We start from the raw sequence: 24215 nt of genomic DNA, 5'->3' as shown, positions 1-24215 counted from the left end.
TGGCCCATTACTGGCACTAAATTCCGTAAGAAATTTTTCATGTGGGATTAACATAAGGGACAATGTCCTCAGTAAATTTCATAACGCACATAGAAGAGATTTTCATATTACTTTCTTGTAACTACCCTGGCTAAAAGCCAAGGGTGTAACATTAAAGCATTTCTGCAGGGGCTGAGCTGATACGGTTCAGGCATGTAACCTTCTGGTGCTCTAACTTGATCTGAGGACACAACTTAAAATGCCACCTAAAGGAGTGGATGGATAGAATGTCCCTTACAATATATTCCATAAATATCTCTTCTCATAGCCAGGCTTTTGACAGGACCTCAGAGGCTGACTACACTTATTCTCTGATGAAGGCCAGAAGTGTTGGTATGCTCTGTTGTTGACTGAGGCAGGATCCATATGTTTTGGAAGACAGACGAACAGGTGGTCGGGTGACAGGGTTAACATTCTGGCTTGAAAGTTGAGAAGCCTGACCAGTGTTGTTGCCTGCGTGGATGTCTACCTCACATCCCGATGAAGGTAGGGTGCAGGTGAAGCCAGATTTTTCTTAGGAAGCAGCTTTTGGATCTGAGTTCCACACCACAAAGGAGGGATTTTTGATCTGAACAGTTTTCAAAGCCCATAACCAGTCAGGTGGCCTGGCATAAGAAGGGAAGTCTCATAAATAATCCAATGGAACCTCTGGTTTTAGGAACTGTAGGCTCCCAGTGTGCCTGCCAATATGAATTAGCTGCAGAAGGGGATTTTATATTGACCAGTTGAATTTTGGAGACTGTCACCAAGGACAATTAAAATTTTTTACGTAAATGATGTTGAGCTATTATTTCTGGTACTAATTATATACCAGAGCCATTTACCTCTTATGAACTGCACCTAATGTGTGATAATACTATGTCAGCAGCATAAAGGCAGACTCATTTATTATTTTAAAATTTAACATTACAGCCACAAAACAAAAAAATTAAAAAAATAGAGAAATAGGAGAAAATAATTACCCACAATCCCATCCTCTTAACGCAACTATCACTAAGGTTTTTTTGTACTTCTCTTATTTTTTTCACCACCATGTTTTTACATATTTATATTCATATTATACATATAAATTTGTGTTCTGTGTTAATCATTGTAATTACACAGTAATACATGTGTATATTTTCCTTTGAAAATTTAGAACATTACAGAAAAAGCTAAAAGTCCATTTGGTCCCTTATCCCACTCACCTTTGCCCGCCTCCCTGAAGTTACCACTGTCATGAGCTTGATATGTATCCTTCCAGACTTTTTTAAAAAAATACTCTTACATAGGAAAAATATGTACAATAAATGATTATATTCAGCAACTGGCTTTTTTCACATAAAAATGCTTTTGAGATCTATCCTTATTGAAACAGCTAGTTCATTCCCTTTAACTGCTGTATTGTATTCCATTTAACGAATATGCCACATTTCATTTAGCCATTCCCTAAAGCAGAATTCGTATCTTTTTGTGTGTGTATGTGGCAAGAGGGTTAATAAGTCTGCTAAACTATGTCAATTTCCCTGGTGTCACTCTGAGCACATTAATGCAGAGAGACAGCCTGAAGTAAGAAAAAAATGTTACTTTACACACAGACGCAGAGATCCCTGGTCCCCAAATCACCATCCCATGAGTCTGGATTCACAGTGCTGCCCAATGGAACTTTCTGTTATGATGGAAATGTCCTATATCTGTACTGTCCAATACGGCAGCCACTAGCCACACATGCCTATTGAGCATTTAAAATGTGGCCAGGCAACTGAGGAGCTGAAGTTTTAGTTTAATTTAATTTAAATTAATTTAAATTTGGTCGCATGTAGCTAGTGGCTACTGTATTGGATAGTGCAAGACTCTAACATAGGGTAATGGAAGCCACGCTCTTTTAGGCTACAAATTAGATCATCAGGAGCTCTGAGACAATTGTGTCCACCCTCTAAAGGTCAATGGATGATGCGAAGATCTGGTATTGGTCTTTTTATATGTTCTTCTTTTAAGGTTAATTCTCCTTGTTCCTGGTTTCCAGACGGGTTAAAGACAAGGTTGCTAGAAAGCCTGTCTTTCTGGGAAATGACTATACTCAAACCAAACCATGTAGAAATTCATTTCTAATCCCAACACCCTCACTTGACGTTTAATAAACTAAAATCCCCCATCAGTCATCCCACTAGTCCAGTAAAAGCTTCAAGGATGACAGAAGTAGTACACAAAGTCAACAGAATGGTATAAACATCTTGCAAAACGGTCTTGGCTGCGAGCCAGCATTGTTCAGTTAGTCAAGTTGCATGTCGTAAATGGGATTTAGACCCAGAAAGAACTGATGTACTTTTTTGATTTCCATAAATGCCTCTGAGAGACACTGAATCCCCATCCAGATCTCCTTTATCACCCAGAAGGTTCCTGACTGTCCCATATACCCTGCTAAATCTATAGCTCACATAGATAGGCATGTGGTTATGCAATTTGTTCCCAGAGCAGGCTCCAGAATGTCCAGATCTAATGTCCAGTTGATCTTCCCTGGCAGCAGCAGGCAGATATGACAGCACATGTGGGCTGAAGAAGTACACAGCCTGCCCCTGGGAGGAATAGTGAGGCACGAGGCACAAATACAGTCTTAATACAGACAGTGATAAAATAACATGAAAAATATGCTAGCTATGCCTGTTACAAAAATCCATGACTAGCTCCTCTTTTTCATAGGGGCGCCAACGTATGAAAGTATACCTATCCTCTTGTCTTTCCCTCCCCCCTCCTGTTTCCTGTTCTTTTATGTTTATGTTCTCTGATCTCTTTGCTTAGTCTCTTTCTCCTTCTGCCTCTGGCAGTTTCCATTGCTGATCCCCTTTCTTCTTTTCCCGAGGCCAGACTTACAGCATCCTTCAACAAGGTCATGCACTCAGCTAATCTCTAAGTGGCATCAGGCCATTAAGATATAAGTTAAAGAGAAAGGAGCCTTAAACACAGTCCTGTTTTACTTGTGATCGTGGTCTGGTATACCAGGGGACTTCTACCTGCCCTGAGACTTTCTATTTTAAACTTTAAAAAAAAGAAAGTCACCCCCCAGACACTATAGAAGTAATGCATGTTTATTAAAGAAAAATTATAAAATACAGAAAAAAAATTTTTAAGTACTTATAGTTCCATCACCCAATGAAAACTACAGTTAATATTTTGCTATATTTCTTTCCAGTATTATTTTTTCCTTCTACATAAATTAAAAGAAAACACTGTTGTAACCACACTATATGTATAATTTTGTATTTGGGTTTTTTCCCCCACTTAACATATAAAGATGTTTTCAAATGATTACACAGGTTCATAAATAGAACTTTAGTTCCTGCGTATTATTCTATCAGTTGGATGTACCATAGATAATCATTTCCATATTGCTAGCCACTAACTTGAAGTAGTATTAAAATGAGGATTTTCACAAGCATTGATTGCCAAGGATCTATGTTAAGCACAAATAGATTTTCCCAAAACAGTAATTGCCATGTAATAGGAAAAAATAGGAAAACAGGAAAATAGTAGTTCAATGAAGGCTGCAGTTTTTCAGAGAACAGTAGATTTCTCCAAAAAGTTGAGAGAGTACAATAGTAGTGAATCTTACAGTAGTGTCAGGACCTCCCTCTCCGTGATGGCAGCCTGGTGTAGTAGAAAGAAAAAATACTTTGGAATCAGACATTCTTTCCTTTATTCAATAAATATTAATGGAGTGCCTATTACGTGCCAGGGACTTTAAAGATACCAATAAGAAAAACAAAGTGCTTGCCCTCATGAAGCATATCGTCTAGTGGGATTCATAGGCAATCAAACAAGCAATCACATACAGCATGATAAATACTAAGATTGGGGAAATATGGGGGGTTATAGGTATATAAAAGAAGGACATCTAACTTGGACTTGGGGGACCAGGAAGGTTTCCTGGAGGAAGTGATATCTAAGCTTAGATGTGAAGGATGAGTAGGAATTAGCAAGCTGAAGATGTGGAGGAGACTAGGGGAGAGACTGTGTGTTCCAGACAGAGGGAACAGCAGGAATAAAGGTTTATAAGCATGAGAGAGACTCTCTTTTATCTGATGATGTCTTTATTTTGCCTTCATTCTTATACATATGTACATGTACATTTGTTGTTGTTGTTGTTGTTTTGGTGAGGAAGATTAGCCCTGAGCTAACATCTGTTGCCAATCTTCCTCTTTTTTTTCTTGGGGAAGATTGTCCCTGAGCTAACATCCGTGCCATTCTTCCTCTAGTTTGTAAATGGGATGCTGCCACAGCATGGCTTTATGAATGGTGTGTAGGTCCATGCCCAGGATCTGAATCTGCAAACCCGGGGCCGTCAAAGCGGAGCAAGCGAACTTAACCACTATGCCACCAGGCCGGCCCCACCTTCATTCTTGAAGAATATTTTTACTGAACATAGAATTCTGGGTTGACAATGATTTTTTCCCTAGCAATTTAAAGATGTTTTTCTACTGTTTTCTAGCAGCCATAGTTTCTGAGGAGAAGTTGACTGTTATTTGAATCATTATATGTACTGTGTTGTTGTTCTCTTGCTGCTTTCAAGATTTTCTCTCGGTCTTTGGTTCTCAGCAGTTCGACTAGAATACGCATAGGTACAGTTTCTCTGTATTTATCCTGTTTGGGCTTTGCTGAGCTTGAATGTGTAAATGTATGTCTTTCACCAAATTTGGAACGTGTTCAACCGCTATTTCTTTCGATAATGTTTCTGACCCCATTCTCTCCTTCCCCTCCTTCAGGAACTGTAATCACACTTATTTTTGACCTATGATATTGTCCCACAGGTCTATGAGGCTCTGTTCATTTTTTTCAACCCCCTCTCTCTTCTTCAGATTGGATGCTTTTTATTATTATATCTTCAAGTTCACCAACTCCTTCCTCTGTTATTTCATTCTGATATTGAGTCCATCTAGTTATTTATTTTTATTTCAGATATTGTGTTTTTCAGTTCTAGAATTTCCATTGAGTTCCTTTTTTATTTTATATTTCTCTGCTGAAGTTTCCTATCTTTTCATTCATTATCAGGGTATTTTTCTCTCCTCATCAAGCATCATCATGTCAGGGTTGGCCTCCATTAGTTGTCTAGTTGTCTTTTCCCTTGAGAATGGGTCACATTTTCCTGATTCTTCATATATTGAGTAATTTTAGAGGGTTTCCTGGGCATTGTGAATGCTATCTTGTGGAGACTCCAGATTCTGTTGTATTCCTCTGAAGAGTGTGGATGTATTTGTTTCAGCAAGCGATTAACATGGTTAGATTCCAACTGAAAACTCTGCCTTGTCTGCAATGGGTGGCAGCTCAAATCTCAGTTCCATCCTTTTCGTCTTAGACGAGAACTGCTTTGAGTTTGCCTTATGCATGTGTGGCTCAAGAGAAGACCTGGGAAGAATTTATACAGATAATTTTGGGTTCCTTTTCTCAGAATCTTTTTCTGAGCTATCCCCTCACTTTCTAGAGACTATGGTTGCCACAGGCCCCCTGTCCTCTGGTTCTTCAGGCTAGACATATGAGGGTTTCCTAATATGGTTTTAATGGTCTGACTGGTGACTGCAGCCTGCCCTCATAATAAAGCCATAAAAATGAGAAACTTGCCCCATGCTGTTCCCTTATTCCAAGTTCCAACCTCCCTCCAATATATGCCTGCTATTCTTCACTCTCTGGAGCTTTCAGGTAGGGATGTGTGTGTGTGTGTGTGTGTGTGTGTGTGTGTGTGTGTGTGTATTTTGTCCAGAGTTTATAGTTCTTATCTATTGAGAGAGAATGGAACCTGTGAGAGATTCTCAGATGAGCTTACTTCATATTTTTGGGGGGAAAATCATAGCCCTCAACTTCTTTCTTTTTCACCTTGGCATTTCTCTATCTTATCACCTATATTCCCCTCTTGCCTCAGAGGGGAAAAAAAGGCTAACTTGTTTACTTTTTCCCATCACCTCTTGTTTTGGGCAGGAACTACAATTCATTCATCCGTTTATTCAGTTATTCAACAAATATGTATTGAGCCAGACATTGTGCTAGGCATTAGGGGTAACGAGAGTAAGTAAAAATAGACCCTACTTCACTGAGACTGCTCTCTTCAAGGTCATCAAAGGTCTGGCTTCTTAATCACCAGATGAAATAACTTTTTCTCAGTCTTATCCTCTCTAACTTCATTGCTCTATCCCTCATTGACTCTGGTGACCAACCTCTCCTTAAAACTCTCTCCTTTGTCTTCCAGTTCTCCCACCTCACTGATTTCTCCTCTCGTTTTCTAAGTAGAAGAATTTTCAGAGACTTTGTCCTTGGCAGTCTTACTCAATCTTAGTGTTTCAACTATCACAACAATGCCCAAGATTCCAAGACTCTATCTTCTGCCCTGACCTCTCTCCTGATATTGAGACTTGAATTTCAGCTGTTTGTCTCCATCTGGTTGTCTGGAATCACATTTAACTGCACGTAGTCAAAATCCAACTCATCTAGCCCGTGAACCTACTCTTCTTCCTGCATTTCCTATTTCGGTTAATTCCTGATTCTGGAAGCATATAATTAAATAAGAGCTGGAACAGGGCTGTTGCAAAAGGGATTCTTGCACCGGGTGGGAAGTTTGACAATAAGGAAAGCTCGAAAGTCACTTCCAATTCTGTGATTCTATTATGTTCCCAGCACAGTGCTATCCATGTCCTTCCAGGAGCTCACGATCTAATTGAGGGAGACAACAAGTGAGTGATAACTAGTCCTGACTTCAAATGCAGCAGGAATTCAGAGAAAGGAGACAGTGTGCATTGAAGTAGTGAGAGAAGACTAAGCTAAGCTCTTCAAAGGTAGAAGCTGTGTCTTCAATTTCATTTCTATCCCCGCAGCATCATTCTCTACACACTGTGGAAACTCCATAAAGACTTTTTGAATGATTTTGTAATCATTATTAATGTTTATTGAGTACACATTGAGTGCATAGTTCTTCACTAAATGATGTGGGAATTAACCAACATTTGATGCAGTTTCTGACCTTTTTCAATCAATCAGTCAACCAACAAATATTTACTCAGTGCCTATTTTTGCAATACACCGTGCTAGGCATTATGGTGGATACAAGATGCAAGAGAAAGAAAAATCTTAGTCTCTTCCCTTGGAGAGTTTACAGTATGGTTGGTAAGATGAGACATAAATGCACACAAAGCTAATAGAGAATGCAAGTCAGAGCCAAATGAACGTTACAGACAAGTCTGTAAAATTTTTAAAAGTACAGATTACTGTAGACTGGATGGACATGGAGGCTTTTTGGAGGAGGTGGGACCTGCACTGGGCTTTGAAGGATAGGCAGAAATTAAATGGGCTTGAACTTCTAATAGTTATTAAGAAGATGGAATTCAACATAAAAAGTTTCAGGCTAAAGACAAAACAGATGAAGAACAACATCTAGGCAGGAGTAGGCAGCTTACACCAGAATGTTACTGAGCAGTCGTTAGTGACATTCTATCCCTTCCCACCAAATGCACTTTTTTTCAGTCTTTCTCTCTTTTTTCTTTTTTTAATATATATATTTTTTCCATTTTATTCCCTTTATGGTGACGTACAGGGCTAAAAGAATCTTCATTGAGAGGCAGGTTAAAAACCTGGGCTCCTAAACCAGACTGTCTGGGTTCAAATCCTGGCTTTACCACTTATTAGCTGTGTGATTTTGGGCACATTGCTTAATCTGGCTGTGCCTCATCAGTAAAATGCAGATATAAAAATAGCACCTATGTGGTAGGATTGTTTTGAGGATTAATTGAGTTAAAATATATAAAGTGCTTAAAAGAGTGCCTGGCACATAGTGAGTGTTCGATAAATGTTAGCTTTTTTTGCGGGAAAAGGCTGGCTAACTGCAACATTATTATCTTTCCAGGTCTTATTGTTGCTTGGTAATTCATTATATAATTAATGAATACCTGTATGGAAGCTAGAGGCCACACTCTGGTCAGCTAAAGGGTTAGGTCTTTAGCAACCCCTGATAAACATGCATAGACACTCAGAAACTTAGGCCACACCACTTTTTGTCAGATTGTCTTCACCCCTAGGCGATCCAGAAATACTTTAGTAAAATAAATACAATCACTGACTTAAGTAGACAAGTTGAGTATTTAATGAACAACTTCATCAACATAGGGAGAGAGCTGACAAGTTTCAGAATGGATTGAGTTTAAAGTAGAGACTATCCCTAGGGAGGCGCCAGGTGAAATTATGGTTAAATGAACTTCACAAAGGGGAGAAGTCACTAATGGTAGTAGGCAGCTGGCTGGCTGTGTGTGGAAAGAGAGTGGGGCTGCAGAGGCAGCTAACCTCTGGATCCATGTTCCCTGGAGTATAGCCTGGCCGTCCTGAGCACTGCTCTCTGGTTTCCCTCACTGCACTACGTCTTTTACACTCAGACACCCCCCGCCTCACTACCTCCCTTCAGTTCCAGACCCCTGCTCCCAAGAACGCCAACACTCCAAATTGTAGGGGCTTTTGATTTGCCATTTTCTTGGGACAGTCTGAATAGAAAGTAGAAAGAAGTTCTTGTCAGTTTGGTCGCCTAACACTGAGTTGGAGATTGTGCAATCTCCTTTTGGAAAAATTTAAGGGCAGGAAGATGGATAGGTGTCTGTTTGATTAAGGTACAGTATTGCCTGTAGGCAGGAGGATGAACTAATGAGATTCCTTCCAATTTAAAGATCCTAAATCTCTATCTCTCATTTTTTCCCCACTCTGGACTTGTTTTGGCAAAGAATGAACGTGCTCAAGGAAACCTGATAGAGAGAAAAATGAGCATTGCTACATCGAGTTCTGATGTCACCTGTTTACCAAGAGATTTGACTCAGCTATTCTTTTTTTTCCCCCCTTTGGTGTGATAATTGAGGTACAGAGGATAACTGTGCCTTGCCCAACATCACTTGGTAACTGTGAAGCTCTGTGCCTTTCATGAAAAGCAAAAAGCGGGGCGTGTGTGTATGTGTGTGTGTCTAAGCCAGCTGGTAACAGCTGTTAGCATGTTATTACTGCAAAGGATTTAATTAGCCCGGTACCATCTACTCTTCTCTCTCTGCCCTGTCAAATCTTTCTCTTTAAAAAAAGACCGTATATTTATGCCTCATTGTGAATTTAACTCTCACAATTCTCCTAGGGCTATTTGATTTTTAAGCCTTATTCTTTTACTTACCTGTATATTCAACTTCTCACTTTCTATGAAATCCTTCCCCCGCTCCCCGAGCTGTTAAACATATTCAAGTCTCTTCTCTCTAAAAAACAAACAAACAAATCCTTCTTTGACAAAGCATTGCCCTCTAGCTACCACATTCCTTTCTTAGGCAAGCTTCTCGAAAGAATAATCTCTACTAAATGTTTTCACTTCTCCGCCTCTGATTTAATTCTCAATCCACTGCAGTCTGGGTTCCATCTCCAGGCCTCTACTGCTCTCACGGAGGTAATGGGCAAATCGAGTGGACTTCTCTCAGGCCTTATCTTATTGAACGGTTCTACTGTTTCAAACACTGTGAACCACCTCCTTGCTCCTTCTGGAAACATTTTTTATCCCCCCTTCAGATTACTATTGTCTCCTGGTTCTCTTTCTACCTCTCTGACCACTCCTCCCTGGTCTCCTTCACAAGCTTCTCTTCCTGTGCCTGCCCTTTAATTTTTTTCCAAAATGGAAATAGTGGTTTTTTTTCTCATTAAAAAAACCATATATGTTCATTGTTTAAAAATGAGGCCCTTTAGAAAATTATAAATAAAAACATAAAATCCAACTGAAACCCCACCACACACAGGTAACCACTGCTAACATTTTAATTTATATCCTTCCAGTCTTTAAAAATTATTATATATATAAATCATATACAGTAATACAAATGGTATCATATTACAATATTTTTTACCAGCTTTTTTCACTTTTTTTGTGGGCATCATTCCATATCAATGAGTATCCATATCAACGAGTATAGAACGTTATTTTATTTTTTATTTTTTGAGGAAGATTAGCTCTGAGCTAACTACTGCCAGCCCTCCTCTTTGTGCTGAGGAAGCCTGGCCCTGAGCTAACATCTGTGCCTATCTTCCTCTACTTTCCATGTGGGACGCCTACCACAGCATGGCTTGCCAAGCGGTAGCCATGTCCGCACCCGGGATCCGAACCGGCGAACCCTGGGCCGCCAAGAAGCGGAACGTGCAAACTTAACTGCTGCGCCACTGGGCCGGCCCCTAGAATGTTATTTTAAATGGATACTTAGGAGAACCCTGAATTTGGCCATTTACACAAGAGACTAAGTTTTATGATGGAAGTGACTGAGATACAAAGTCTGTAAAAAATAGAACCCACTACTCCTTTGTAAGACTTGTCATATGAACAAATTCACCAATTAGAAAAAAATGGCTACAAAAATATTCCATTGCATAACATGAACAATTATTCGCTCTTAAAGACAAGATCTGTATACTGGTATCTTTATGTGATTATCTGATTATTTTCTCAGGATAAATTATTGGAAGTGAAATTTTTGAGTCAAAACTTTTGGTAAATAACATTTAAAATTTTTTAAAAAATACAAAAATACTTAAACATAAATGAAATGAAAATGAAAAACAGCTCTCCCTGCCATCCCTGACTCCTGCTCTCCAGTTCTGCTCTCCAGAGACAAGCAGTATTACAAGTTTCTTGAGGTCAAATGTTTATTTAATACATGCTACCAGTTTGCCTCCCAGAACGATTGTATGGATTTACACTCTCATCAACACTGCATGCCTTCACCAAGTTTTAAATCTTCTGTCCTTGCTCTTCACGTTTTTCTTTCTACACTGTATGCTGATGACTCTCAAATCTCTGTCTCTTACCCTGATCACACCCTTGAGCTCCAGGCCAGTACTTCAGCTGCCTGCTGGACATCTCCTCCCAGACACCCCAGATTTATCTAAATTGAACTCATTGTCTTCCCTCCCAAACTTACTCTTCTTTCTGTAATTCCAATTTTGATTGGTGGTACCAGGATCCACCTAGTTACATAAATCAGAAACCCAGGAGTCATTTTCAATTTCCTCCCTCTCCCCTCAAATAGTAATAATAGCCAATAGTTACTGAACACTTCCTGTTTGCATGTATTTTATTTAATTCTCACAAAAGCCCCAGAGGTAGCTTTTAGTCTTATCATTTCCATTTTCCAGATGAGGAAAACTGTTTGGATAACTTGCTCAAGGTTATACAACTAGGAAGCAGGGATTTTGACCCAGGCAGCTTAAGTTCATAGCTCACATGCTTAAGTCCTATACTATACTACCACCATATCTAATCACATACAAGTCCTATCTATTTATTTCCTCAGTCTCAGTCCTATCTCCTCCCTTTTCTCCATTCCCACCATCACGACCAGATTCTAAGTTTTATTGTTGATACTCTTATAATTCGTCATATTCAACTCAAACACGTCTTCTATGTTGCCTGCAAAATAATCCTTTTAAAACACAAATCTGATCATGTCTTTTTCCTGTTGAAGGTCCTTCAGTGCCTCCCTATCGCCTACATCATAAAGCCAGAGACCCTTTGCTTAATATAGAAGGATCACCCTCAGCTGCCCATCCCCGGCCAGCCTACCTCTCTAAGCATTTCCATTACACAATCTGAATTGGTGATAATTGCCTAAAAATATCATGCTGTTTCTTATCAGAATGACTTTGCTATGCTATTCCCTCTGCAAGAAATTACCTTTCCCCATTTCCACTCCTATTTGTTCCTTATGTCTTTTCATGTCTGTCAAACTCAGATGTTTCCTCCTCCAGGAAGCCTTCCCTAATTCCTCCAATTATTCATGTCCTATGTGCTGCTTTGAACATTCGCTTATTTTGTATTTGTCACATTGTATTAGTTTAATTTACTTGTCTCCCTTTCTAGAATGTTAACCCCTTGAGGGCAGGAAGTTTCTTACTCAACTCTAGGTCTTTAGTGTTTAGCATAGTGCCTGGCACATAAGTGGTTGCTTAGTAGATATCTGTTAAATTGAATTAAATAACTGAATTGTGAAATTATAGGGCCTTGTGCTCTGTGGAAGGAATTTCAGGCATCAGTGACATGGGAAATTTTTTTTGCAGATGAGGGCAGGTGCGGAAAGGAGAAAAGATGACCTAAAATCACCACCCTTAATGTGGGGCACTACCCCTTCAAATGGGCCATGTGTAAATTAGTCATACAAATATTAACACATATTTCTTCTTTTTTTTTTTGAGGAAGATTAGCCCTGAGCTAACTACTGCCAGTCCTCCTCTTTTTGCTGAGGAAGCCTGGCCCTGAGCTAACATCGTGCCCATCTTCCTCTACTTTCTATGTGGGACGCCTACCACAGCATGGCTTGCCAAGCAGTGCCATGTCCACACCCAGGATCCGAACCGGCGAACCCTGGGCCGCCGAGAAGCGGAACGTGCGAAGTTAACTGCTGCGCCACCGGGCCGGCCCCAACACATATTTCTATAGATATTTTCATGTAGACTCGTATTCTGTCTCCATTGTGGGCTGCAAGCAACCTCAGAGCAGTGCCAACTATGGACCTCTGCAGAGTAGCGATAGAAGGTATGAAATAAATGCCTTCAATTTGTTGAGAAATGTATTATTTGAGTACACCTGGAGTTAGCTTTTATGTGGCAACAAGTGGAAGATGAAGATATGCCCATATTTTCCTGAAAGGTGAGAATGAGAAATCATCTTTGTTTATCCCATCCTGACTGCTTTCCTGGCACCGTAGATAACGCTCAGCGAGCGCTCAACTGCGTGTAGAATGAATTGAAACTATCAGGGGCACAAGCGGCGGGGCTGCGTTCTAGGTTTTTGGTACTCTTGTTGGAACCCCACTCTCCAGAGACCACCCTCCTCCTATTTTCGCGCAGAACTCTGACTTATTCAGGTCACAGGGCTGTGGCCTATCACTGTAGGATCCTAGTTTGCGGGGCAGTGCCCACTGCTGATTGAGACCCGGTACAAGACCGTTTCTTGGGTTGAGGAGCAGCGATGGGCGGATACCGCCTGGAGGGCGTCCCAGGACATTGGGTGGTGCGTACTAGAGATGCAGGTTCCGGGGCGGCTACAAACACCGCCCGGAAGACTGAATGACGCGTCCTCTGCACAGGACACACAACCGCCAACTGGGCTGCAATTCAGGGCGCCGGGCCCTGGTCCGGGGCAACGTGCGCGTGCGTGCGTGCGTGCGTGGGCGCGCGTGCGCGGCGCCGCTGTCTGTGGGTTGGCTGGTTACTTTGCAAGCGGGAGGGGCCGTGCGCGCTCCTCCCTCCGGCCTCTGTCCCCCACCCCCCTTCCCTGGTCCCAGTCTCTCCTTCGGAAAGATGTCGGACACGGCGGTAGCTGACACTCGGCGCCTTAACTCGAAGCCGCAGGACCTGACCGACGCTTATGGGCCGCCAAGTAACTTCCTGGAGATCGACATCTTTAATCCACAGACGGTGGGCGTGGGCCGCGCGCGCTTCACCACCTATGAGGTTCGCATGCGGGTGAGTCACGGGGTGAGGGAGACAGCTGAGGGAGGACCGGGCGGCTGGGCGGGGGGGTAGGGGGGCGGGAGCGGGCTGGGGGGAGGCTGCCATAGGGACGACTAACGGTGGAGAAGACGCTTGGAGGGGTCATTTGGGGCTTAGTAGAGCTTAATAGATTTGGAGAGAGGTCTGCAGACTCGGTTGTGGCCCGAGGGTACAGAAAACTCCTGAGGGGGCCACTGGACCGGGGTGAGGGAAAACAAGTGCTCATGAGCAAGAAGTGAAGCATGGCTGGATGGGGTGGGGAGGATGGAGAAGATCAGAGTGAGGAATCAAGGAAATAGAAATCACGACTGTGGCGACAGGAGGAGGGAAGGGAGCGTGGAAGAGGGCTGGGGGGTGGAAAGCCAAGGCGCTATATCACTGGGTCCCCTAACTAAACTAGGTTGTGGGAAGTCAATCTGAAGAGGGAGGGCAGGAAGGCCCGGCTTCTTCCTAGTGAGGTCTCCCTGGGATGATGGAGTTGAGCAAAGCCTGGATTCAAGGGAAGATAGACTCCCGAAAAGGGAGGCAGTGGGCTTGGTGGAGCGGAAGTAAGAAAGGGAGTCTCCTTGAGACTGAGTGCTTCCCAGATTTGTGTAGAATTAGCATCTGAAGGAGAGAAGTGTTTTATGCTTAACTTTTCTCAGGTACCACCACGTGCTGTGTCTCACTGTGAACCCTGGCCTTGCACTGGGATTGGTGGATTGTCAGTCGCTGCTCTCCTCTTGTGCTGATCCTTTAGATTTAAAGTATCCAGAATGTTTATTTCAATATCTATTGGCTCTCAATTCTGTCCTAGATTAACCTTCTGGATTCAGACCCTGGTCTGTAGTTACTTTAATATGTGATATTTCAGGGCTGCCCCAGGAGTGGCTTCTTCCATTGTGCACTGCAGGGGACTTTATTCTCTAGTTCCTGGTCCACAATGCAAGGATGGAATATGCAGATAGACTACTCAGTTTGCAGGTTATTTTGCCCAGTTGAAATGGTTATAGGCAAAAAAGTTTGATAACCATTTTCTAATTTTTCTTATGTTTTCTTCTCAGACTAGAGGGCCAGAGTATTCTCTATGGACAGCATGCTACTCAAACAGCATTTGAAGACCTAAAAGAGTGTATGTGCTTTCATTTTTGAATGAATGAATGAACTGAATGAGAGTGTGCTCTCCTACCTGGGCTTTGAAATCTGGTTGAGAAATGATGATCTCCAAATTCCAAGTTAGGCAAAGTCCAAACTCAAGAAAGAAAAGCGAATAGTGAAAAATGAGGAAAACTTGTCTATGTAAGAACTATTTGAAATCATCTCTTTGGGGAAGAATGGAAGTTAGATCTCTCAAAATACGATAAAAGCTGGAAACTGTTCATGGTAGAGAAGTTACCTGGGGAAGCCTGGGCATACGTTGTTCAGTATAAGGACTCTCTGCTGTGGGGTTTTGGAGACATTGTATTGATGCGTTACCCAAGAGCCTTAGGGGTTATGAATGAGATAGCTCTCTACTGCAGGCATTCTAATGACAACAGGAACTGTTCACCCAGTGCCTATTATGTGTCAGGCACCGAACTAGGTTTTACTTGTTAAATCCTTAAAAAAACACTATTTTACAGATAGGAAACTGAGGAGGAATGCAGTTTAAGTAACTTGCCCATGTACACGTAAATAATAAGTGGCTGGGCTGGCATTTGAACCCAGGTCTATCTGACCCCAAAGCCCATCATACTCTTTCTGCTACACTTTAGTCTCTTTGGCAACGCTTAAAGTTGCAAAACTTTAGTGTGCAAAGTTTTTCTACCCACTAAGCTTTTCATCAGTCTTTTCCACAATATCTAATTGTGTAGTGATGATAGGGTTGATGGCAGTTTCTAGTTCTGTGAGTTTGACTTAATTTGTGTAGTTTATGTTAATTTGTATGGCTATATAGGCTTTTAATATTTGATTGAATTCTGTTTTGGGGAAAAATTGGTGAAATGATTTGGTTTTAAATTGCTATTTTAAGTGATTGATTGTTGTAGGCATTATAGGGAGCATGAGACTCAGAGAATGGGCTTTGAGAGTTAGGTATTGGGTATGGCAGAAGCAGATAGCCCTGACTTTTTTTCTTTGTATAATAGCTAAATATTTCTGAAGCTGTTCTCTTTCGTTTTGCTCAGGAAAGAATTTCCCCCCTCCCACCTCCTCAAGAAATGAGGAGTCTGGAGAGGTGTCCTGGTGACTTCACATGATGCGTATGGAAGTTTTCAAATGTCAGTTGTCCTGTGGACTTGAACTGTGCTTCTTTCTCTCCTTTCCCTTGACTTTGTGTTAATCAGAGCCAGAGGGCTCTCTATATCCTGTACTACACAGTCCTGTCTTCCTCATGTGATTTGTAGGTTGAAGCTGGGAGACTATCCTAGTCTGTAGTAGCCCCTTCCTTAGATGGCTAGGTGCTGAGATGAAAGGCTATTATTGTCACCGTTCTGTCAGGGTAGGGAAAGAACAGCATTTTTGTGAGTCAAAGAAGGAAGTCCACAAAATGGCAGTGGGTGGTGTCTCTGTGTCTTGGAAGAATCTACTCAGCATTTTTTTCTTTTCTTTGGCCCTTCTGTTGGCTTCTGTAAAAACCTACTAGTTAAGGTTCTACTGTTTGGGGATCAGAATATTTGTAATGAACTGTGGTGGAAGCCTGGAATCACATGATACTGAAGGACTTTTTTTCTTGTGGGATTATTTTTCCCCCAGCTTTATTCACATATGGTTGATGTATAACATCACGTAAGTGTAAGTTTAAGGTGTACAATGTGATGATTTGATACATGTATATATTTCTTGCAGCATTCTGAGAATGTTCTCTATAATGGTTTATTTTGAATAGTTAATACTGGCACATGGTACAAAATTCAAAAGGTACAAAAGGTGTAAAAACTAAGTCTCCCTCCCTCTGCCCTCCAGAGGTTCCCCTTTCTGAAGAAACCACTGTTTCCAGTTTCTTATTCTTCTAAAGAATAGGTAATAAAATATTACTTGGCATGTACGTCTCTCACTCCACTTCAACCCGTTGACGTTCCTTGGACCTCGATCCTGGGTAGAGTTGTAACTAATGTAAGTTGGCCAGTTATTGGGCTTTTGATGGCCTACACCTAGAAGTGGATCCTGAAAAGACAATTTCCAGTCTTGAAGACTATAAAGTATGTTGTAGTGTGTGCTGTGGGAAGCTATAGCATGGCTCCAGGATGCTCTTTTCCTGCCCTGAGGCAGTTGTGGAGAAAGGAGAGAAGCTAGTTCCTTTTATTTCCATCTGCTGATCTGAATTGGCTGGTGGGAAATATAGTCAGTATTAATACATGCAGCTGGCTATTTCTATTTAGAACTTGTAGACAGGAGTGAGGATCAAGGCTTTTTGTTTCTCTGGTATTTGCATTGCCATTAGAGCCTTGGGAAAATTCTCAATGATTAAGATGTGGAAATAAGCTGATTTATATCCGGAACAAGCTATGGTAAGCCAACGTAATGTAATTGCTATTTCTGCTGCACTTTCTAAATAAGGAGAGGGTAAACAGATACATAGGGCCTCTAGAATCAACTGAGTATTTATTGAGTAACTTGTGTAGACCGCATTTAGGGAGATGCAGAAGTAGTTGTAGCTCCTGATTTCAGTGAATTTACAATTTAGTTAGGTAGCAAGACTAAGCATGATGTATAAAACAATAGCGTGTCAGGCAGTACTAAAAATATAAGTGTCATGGGTGTTCAGAGCAGAGGAAGACCAATAAATCAAGCTGGTTTTGTCAGGAAAGATTTCCTGGATGAAGCGGGACTTGTAGAATGGAGAGGATTTAGACAGGAAAAGCAGAGAAAGGCATACCTTGGAGGTGCTTATCTCTTGTTCTTTACTGGGAACTGAAATTCACTTTTCAGTTGAAAATGTAATACATGCACATGATAAATTCAAATTGCACAATGAAAAATGTGACCCTCCTACCCATTCCAGTTACCTAGTCTTTTTCTCCAAAGTCAGTCACTATTACCAGTATCTTTTCATAAATATAAATATACACACATACACATATCCCTTTTTAAAATACAAAAAGAGGCAAGCTGTATATACCGTTCTGGATCTTGATTGTAATACTTACTTTCTTTCCGTCCTGGCACATATATATGTTTCCCGTTCTTTTCTTAGTTGTACAGTATTCTAATGAATAGGTGTACCATAATTTACTTAACGAATTACTGATTGATAGATATTTGTTATTATTGCAAATGATAAAATGCAGTGAAAACCCTTGTACATACATATTTACATGCAACTTCAAGTCTATTTGTAGGATAAATGCTAAGCAGCAAGGGACTTCTAATCACCAACTGTGACAAGGCTGGATGTGGTAAGGATTGGTATTCACCCAGTGGTGTTTTGAAAGAATTTTAGAAGCATGGTCCATCAGAGCTATTTCTTTCTTTTTTTTTTTTTTTGAGGAAGATTAGCCCTGAGCTAACTACTGCCAGTCCTCCTCTTTTTGCTGAGGAAGACTGGCCCTGAGCTAACATCCATGCCCGTCTTCCTCTCTTTTATACATGGAACGCCTACCACAGCATGGCTTGCCAAGTGGTGCCATGTCTGCACCCGGGATCCGAACTGGCGAACCCCGGGCCACCGAGAATTGCAACATGCGAACTTAACCGCTGTGCCACAGGGCCGACCTTCATCGGAGCTATTTCTTCACTGGGACCTGTCCAAGTAGTTCTGACAGGTGGCCACCACAGGCTGAACCTTACTTACCATCTCTCTTCTCTTATCCTTCCTTCCCTGTAGACAAACCTACCTATCTTCAAGCTGAAGGAGTCCTGTGTACGACGGCGCTACAGTGATTTTGAGTGGCTAAAAAATGAGCTGGAGCGAGACAGTAAGGTATGGCATCGTTCCTTGTGTGGCAGCCTTGGAGGAGGAGATACACATAGACTGAGAATGCATAAAATCACAGTCTATAAAATCTTGGAGGTAGTGGAGAGGGTGAACACACTCTATCTACCAAATCCCAATATATTGCATCTGGGTGATACCCTTTGAAACCTGAAAGTGGTAAGTTTAGGACAAATTGTAAAGAAAAAGCATTACTTAACTAGTGGCTAGTAAACTCATTCAGCTTAACTCCTGTAAGTGCTAAAAATGGAAAGTACAGTGTTAGGAAAGGCCTAGCTAAATTCTTGGATGGTAGTGGATTGTTAAAGAAAGGGAGGACTATTTGGAGTTTATTTCTTTTCTTTTGAGATAGTAAACCTGTCCTCCTACAAAAGCAGGGTTGGATTAATTTTTGGCCTGAGCCATCCCCACTGTTCTTATGGTCTCAGTTCTTACAAGTTGCTGACTGTGAGGTAGGATGGACCCTACGCCTAACAGGAAATGAGGTATATAGTACTTGGCATCTCATTCCCTCTCCTTCCTCTCCTGTGTGGCTGATATTTTGTGTCTGCCTGCAGATTGTGGTACCCCCACTGCCTGGGAAAGCCTTGAAGCGGCAGCTCCCTTTTCGAGGAGATGAAGGGATCTTTGAGGAGTCCTTCATTGAAGAGAGGAGGCAGGGCCTCGAACAGTTTATTAACAAGTAAGCCAAGTTCCTGGGGGCTCCTCTTGGCAACTTTTGCCATCATAGTCTTTCTCTATGTTTCGTCTATCTCCCCTTTTGTAATGGGTAATATGATGTGGTGCCAATTGTGTGGTGGACTGACTGGATAGTAAAACTCCATTCCTTTGAGCAGAATTCTGATCCTGTACCTCGGGGCCTGAGAAAGCACTGGATGTTGGACATGTCTAGGGATTTCCCCCTCCCTACCTCTCTATCCTCCTTCCCCTCTACAATATTAGGGTTGAAGTGGTGCCCTGCTGCTGTTCTCTACTTGCTTAAACCTCAGGGCTGACCTTGCCCTTCCTCCCCTGTCCACACCCCCATCTCTCTGCGAATTCTCTCTAATCCCAAATACTACTGATAACCATCTCGGTCTCTTTACAGAATTGCTGGGCATCCGCTGGCTCAGAATGAACGCTGCCTACACATGTTCCTGCAGGAGGAGGCAATTGACAGGAACTACGTCCCCGGGAAGGTGCGCCAGTAGGAGCCCCTCTCACCACTTGCCCTCTACTTTCCTGCTGAAATGACGTTGGTTTTTACACTAAGCCTCTTTCTCTCTTTGATCTGAAGTTGGCTACCCATCCCCTGGCCTGATAGACTGTTTGGCATTGTGTTCCTTGGTACTTGACTATACCGTGGGCACTCTGCTAGGATCCTCTTCTCTGAGGAGAGGTGGGCAACCACAGGCAGATGCCCTTTGCTTGGGGTTGGGGGGTGGGTGGGAGGATTGGAGTAGAAGGCAATTTCTTGGGCATTTACCCATGCCAGAAGGCTAACCTTGGGGTCGGGGGGCGGGTCTCGTGCTGGTGAGGCACTTGAATACATACTGATGCTGCAAGTCCAGGGGATTTTTCTTACACTTAGGTTTAACCAGGAATGCCGAGCAGGGAAAAACCTGCCTTTCCTACCTGCATGAATTTTTTCCTTTTTGGGAAGGTGATAGAGACCCAAAAGCTCTCCTTGTTTTCTCTAGGCCTGCTCCCAGTTTTCTCCAGATTCTTTTGTTGCTTTCTCTCTCCTTTCTTGCTTTTGATGGCAGTAATCCTCCTAGAGTATAAGCAGTCTGTTATGTGGAGCAAGGTGTGTGGGTTTTCTGGGCCCATCATCATGGCTGCTTCAGAGTCAGAAGAAAGCCGTAGGACAGTAGGGAGCTCCTGTTGCCTAGCCCCTCTCCTTTGTGGCTCCCTGCTCTGGCTGGCTGTTCTTGCTCACCAGCAGGTGAGTTAGTATGGACCAGCAGTTCTCCCTCCCCAAGCCCTTGCTGCTTTATGGGTTAGCTTTGCAGGTTTGGTGGCTTGAGGGGTGGGGGGAACTCACTACTGCCAGGTAACTCCCTGAAGGGTGGGCGTGGATCATTTTCTAGGTACCTCCCGGTGGTAGGGAAGGGAATGACCACTCTCTTCCTTCCATTCTCCTTTCCCCCATCCTGTTTAGTGCTGCCACAGGGCAGAAGTGCATGAACAAACCACACAGTCTCTGACTTCTGCTAAGCACTTTGAGCTGTTGAATGGGGCTCAGGCAAGAGTTGTCACTGCCCTTCCCAGCTTGGTCACAGGGTTATTGAACTGCCTGCACTTGTTTCCCATGGACCTCCAGCCTTCTCTCCAGAAGTTGAGCTAGGGATAGCAGCTGGGTATGGATTTCCCAAATCTTAGAGTCTGAAGCAGCTTCTTGAGGCTGGCAGCTTTCCTGGGCTTCTCTCTGGGAGGTAGTGGTTTGTTTGCTGGGCCCCGATATCTATCCCAAGTGGTGGGATGGGAGCAAGTTAACTCTGGTTTCAGGTCAAGAGTGGGGGTTCTTTGCTTAGACTCCTTATCACGGAAGGATTGGAGTTCTCTATACAGGGTCTTGGGGAGAAGGACGACTGATTCTGAGAAGACCCTGATCGGAGAGATTAGGATTAGATTTTGACATGGGATTTGGAGTCCATCTAAACGCTGAAGTTCCCTGAGACAGATCAGCTCTCCAGCTGCCAAGCCTTTGCCGGGGCTGAGCAGCCCCTAGAGAGAGGCTCTGCTCCCTTTCCTCCCTCCCCAATGTTGGTATTGTTGCTGCCTTGTTGATTTGTATCCTCTGTTATTGACTTTTTTTTTTTTTTAAGATTCCTTCTTTCATTGTGCACAAGTGCTGAGAGCCTGAGGCCCCATTTCTGCTGTGTATATATCCTGACTCGGGGCTTTTATTCAGCAAACTATTCATTCTTCTGTCAGACAATGTCATATTCAACTCTGTTCATATTAAACCACTGTGAAGCAAGCCTCTGTTTTCCTGCTTAAGTTGTAAATTTAGTATTTCTCAGTGTCTAGGATATTCTGGGTATTGTGCAGAAATAACGTGGTCAATATCCTGAGGTGATAAGTAAGCTTTGCATTTAACTTTTAAAAAAAAGCAGAATCCTAGCTGCCTGTAGTGATATTTACCTATCCTTCTTGCAACTCGCAATTGACTTTGTCACAAAGGTAATGCATCTGCTTGTAGGAAGTAGCCATAGGGCTCAGTACCTGTGGTTTGGGTCAGATTTAGCAGATTTGGTTTTTAAGCTTGTGGGTTTGTGCTAATTTGGGCAGGATATATTTACAGCATGTGTGTGTGTATGTATGTATATGCATATACTATATGTGTACATAAACATGTGTGTGCATGTGCTTAATCCTCCAACACACCCACACACCACCTACAAACACTGTTTCTTTCATGGGCTTTTTACCTCAATTGAGACTTCTTTTTTTCTTTCAAATAGATTTGATGCAGGCAGAAAGGTGAGTGAACTCTGAGAACTTTTGATGGGTGGATATTTTCATCTGACCAAGGTGTTCTGAAATGGCTTCCTACACAAAGTGGGTTTTGGGAAAAGTTTGAAATGAGAGGAGGTAGGAGTCTTGTCATTTGGGAAGTCAAAGCTAGTTTTAGTCATGTAACTGAGCATGGAAAGAAGGTATAGAAAGTGATGTGGTCAAAACATTATGAATTAAGGTGACTTAACATTGATGTTTGGTTCTAAGTAGAAGAGTGGGGGCTGAATTAAGGAAGTTAAGAGGTTTTGGTAGTTCAGGAATTAGATGACTAAAGTTATCTGAGGGGGTAGGGAAGAATAGATGTTTCTGTGAGATAAGAGAGGATGAATAACGAGAGAAATGCAGTCTTCAGAGGCAGCAGTGTTAGACAATGAATTAGAGAATAACTAGAACAAGCAGCTATAAAATAAAATATTAAAATTTTGGACAGATGACATTCATTTAACAAGTACTAGTTAATAGCCTTCTGTGTGCCCAACTTTATGATAAAAGCTGGGCTGGGGATGGGGTGGGGTGGTCATGGTACAAATAGACTATGATTGCATTCTCTTTCTTTATAGACCTTACACTTCTTATACTTTAGTTCAGATGTCTGTACAGGACAAGAAAATGCTAGAGACAAAATAAGAGGTCCCGGCACATCTAGCTGGTTATCCAGTCTTTTTTTTTTTTAATAGCAGGTTAGGTAAATTCCCCTTCTTTGGAGTCAAATGGGCCATTTTAGCACAGTAATTGGATCCCGAAAGAACCCCAATCCAAGCCCTCTTACCCATCAACACTGAGAAGAAGCATTCTGTTATGAGGAATTCAAGTTTGTGCATGCATCTAGGTGTTTACTATTAATTAATCACTTTATCCATAGCACAGAAGCGGCTCAGCCTTACACTGGACATGGGGGATAGAGGCTAACAAAAAATTTTGAACACAGTAGCTGGACCCGAAAGAAGTCTGAATCTTCACATTCCAAAGATGCCTTATCTCCCCTTTGACCCATTCTTTGAGATGTGGTGTTGAGCTAGTAAAGAGTGGGAGAGGTGGACAGCATTCAGGCTTCTCTGGAGTTTTTGTTTGATGAGATTGCCTAGGTGAAACACTTGTATCTTCAAATATATGCTGTAATAATTTAAATAAAATTACTTTCTGCTGTGGAAATGCAGACCAGCTGCTCACTGAAATGGGTATTTCTTCATATCCTTGAGGACCGTTGAGTCACCCCTGATCATCTCTTCTTAGACACAATAACAGTTCTGAGTTTTCCTCACTTGGCTCATTTTTTAACCCTTTTATCTTTATTATTCTGAAATCTCTCAAAGGTCCTCACATGTCTCTAAGACATAGAGTCTAAAACTAGACACCACTGTAATTATAGCCTGAAGGTTAGATGGTTGTTAGTCCACTTACATATCATAGTTTTGTTTTTTTTTTTAAAGATTTTATTTTTTCCTTTTTCTCCCCAAAGTCCCCCCGGTACATAGTTGTGTATTCTTTGTTGTGGGTTCTTCTAGTTGCGGCATGTGGGACGCTGCCTCAGCGTGGTCTGATGAGCAGTGCCATGTCCGCGCCCAGGATTCGAACTAACAAAACACTGGGCTGCCTGCAGCGGAGCGCGCGAACTTAACCACTCGGCCATGGGGCCAGCCCCTATATATCATAGTTTTAAGTTTAATTTTAAAATATGAACACTTTGTGACTAATTTAGCTTGTGGTTCTCTGCCACTCTCTGATTACCCACCACCCCTCATTCCTCTTATCTTTCTTTTTTTTTTTTTACCTTGCTTGTACAAAAAAATGATTATTCCCTGTTTTAATTTTGTTTTCTCTCTCCTCTGCCTGTCTGTCTGCCTATCTATCTATGTATCTGTCTGTCTGTCTATCTGTCTATGCTTTGAGAACAGAAAACTCATTCCTTACAAACTGGGGTAATTATTAATATTATAAAAGGATTCTTTAAATCTCTACAGCCTTCCTTTAAATAGGTTCTTCCTATGGTGGTTTTAAGTGTTTGTATATAGATCATCAACTACTTGATAGAGGGAAACTGAAGGTAAAGGATTAAGAGGCACTGCCAATTGAAGATCAACCAGAAATTGGATAAAACAGTAGTTCTTAACAGTAAAATACAATTGGATTCACAGAAATTTATGCATTACTTTTCAAGAAAATGTTATATTATTATACCAATAATGTTTTTTGTCCAAATACAGTCAACTTTTGATCATCTGTGCTAATGGAGGGATATACATTTTTATTTTGTTAATGCATTTTTCTAAAGTTTAAATGT

At 41.8% G+C, this 24215-nt stretch overlaps 1 protein-coding gene across 1 annotated transcript; it reads left to right on the top strand.

Annotated features, from left to right (window-relative positions):
* Window positions 1-13201: 13201 nt before the first annotated feature.
* Window positions 13202-23095, top strand: SNX12 (sorting nexin 12). The gene is made up of 4 exons (XM_070502348.1): window positions 13202-13515; window positions 18326-18421; window positions 18991-19115; window positions 19521-23095. Exons 1-4 carry the CDS (start codon window positions 13351-13353, stop codon window positions 19621-19623), a joined length of 489 nt encoding a protein of 162 aa, XP_070358449.1. The 5' UTR covers window positions 13202-13350; the 3' UTR covers window positions 19624-23095.
* Window positions 23096-24215: the final 1120 nt, after the last annotated feature.

This window comes from Equus asinus, chromosome X, assembly GCF_041296235.1.
Source record: "Equus asinus isolate D_3611 breed Donkey chromosome X, EquAss-T2T_v2, whole genome shotgun sequence".
Taxonomy (NCBI): domain Eukaryota; kingdom Metazoa; phylum Chordata; class Mammalia; order Perissodactyla; family Equidae; genus Equus; species Equus asinus.
Note: the sequence above shows the minus strand (reverse complement) of the source record. Positions and strands in the feature narration are given on the sequence as shown.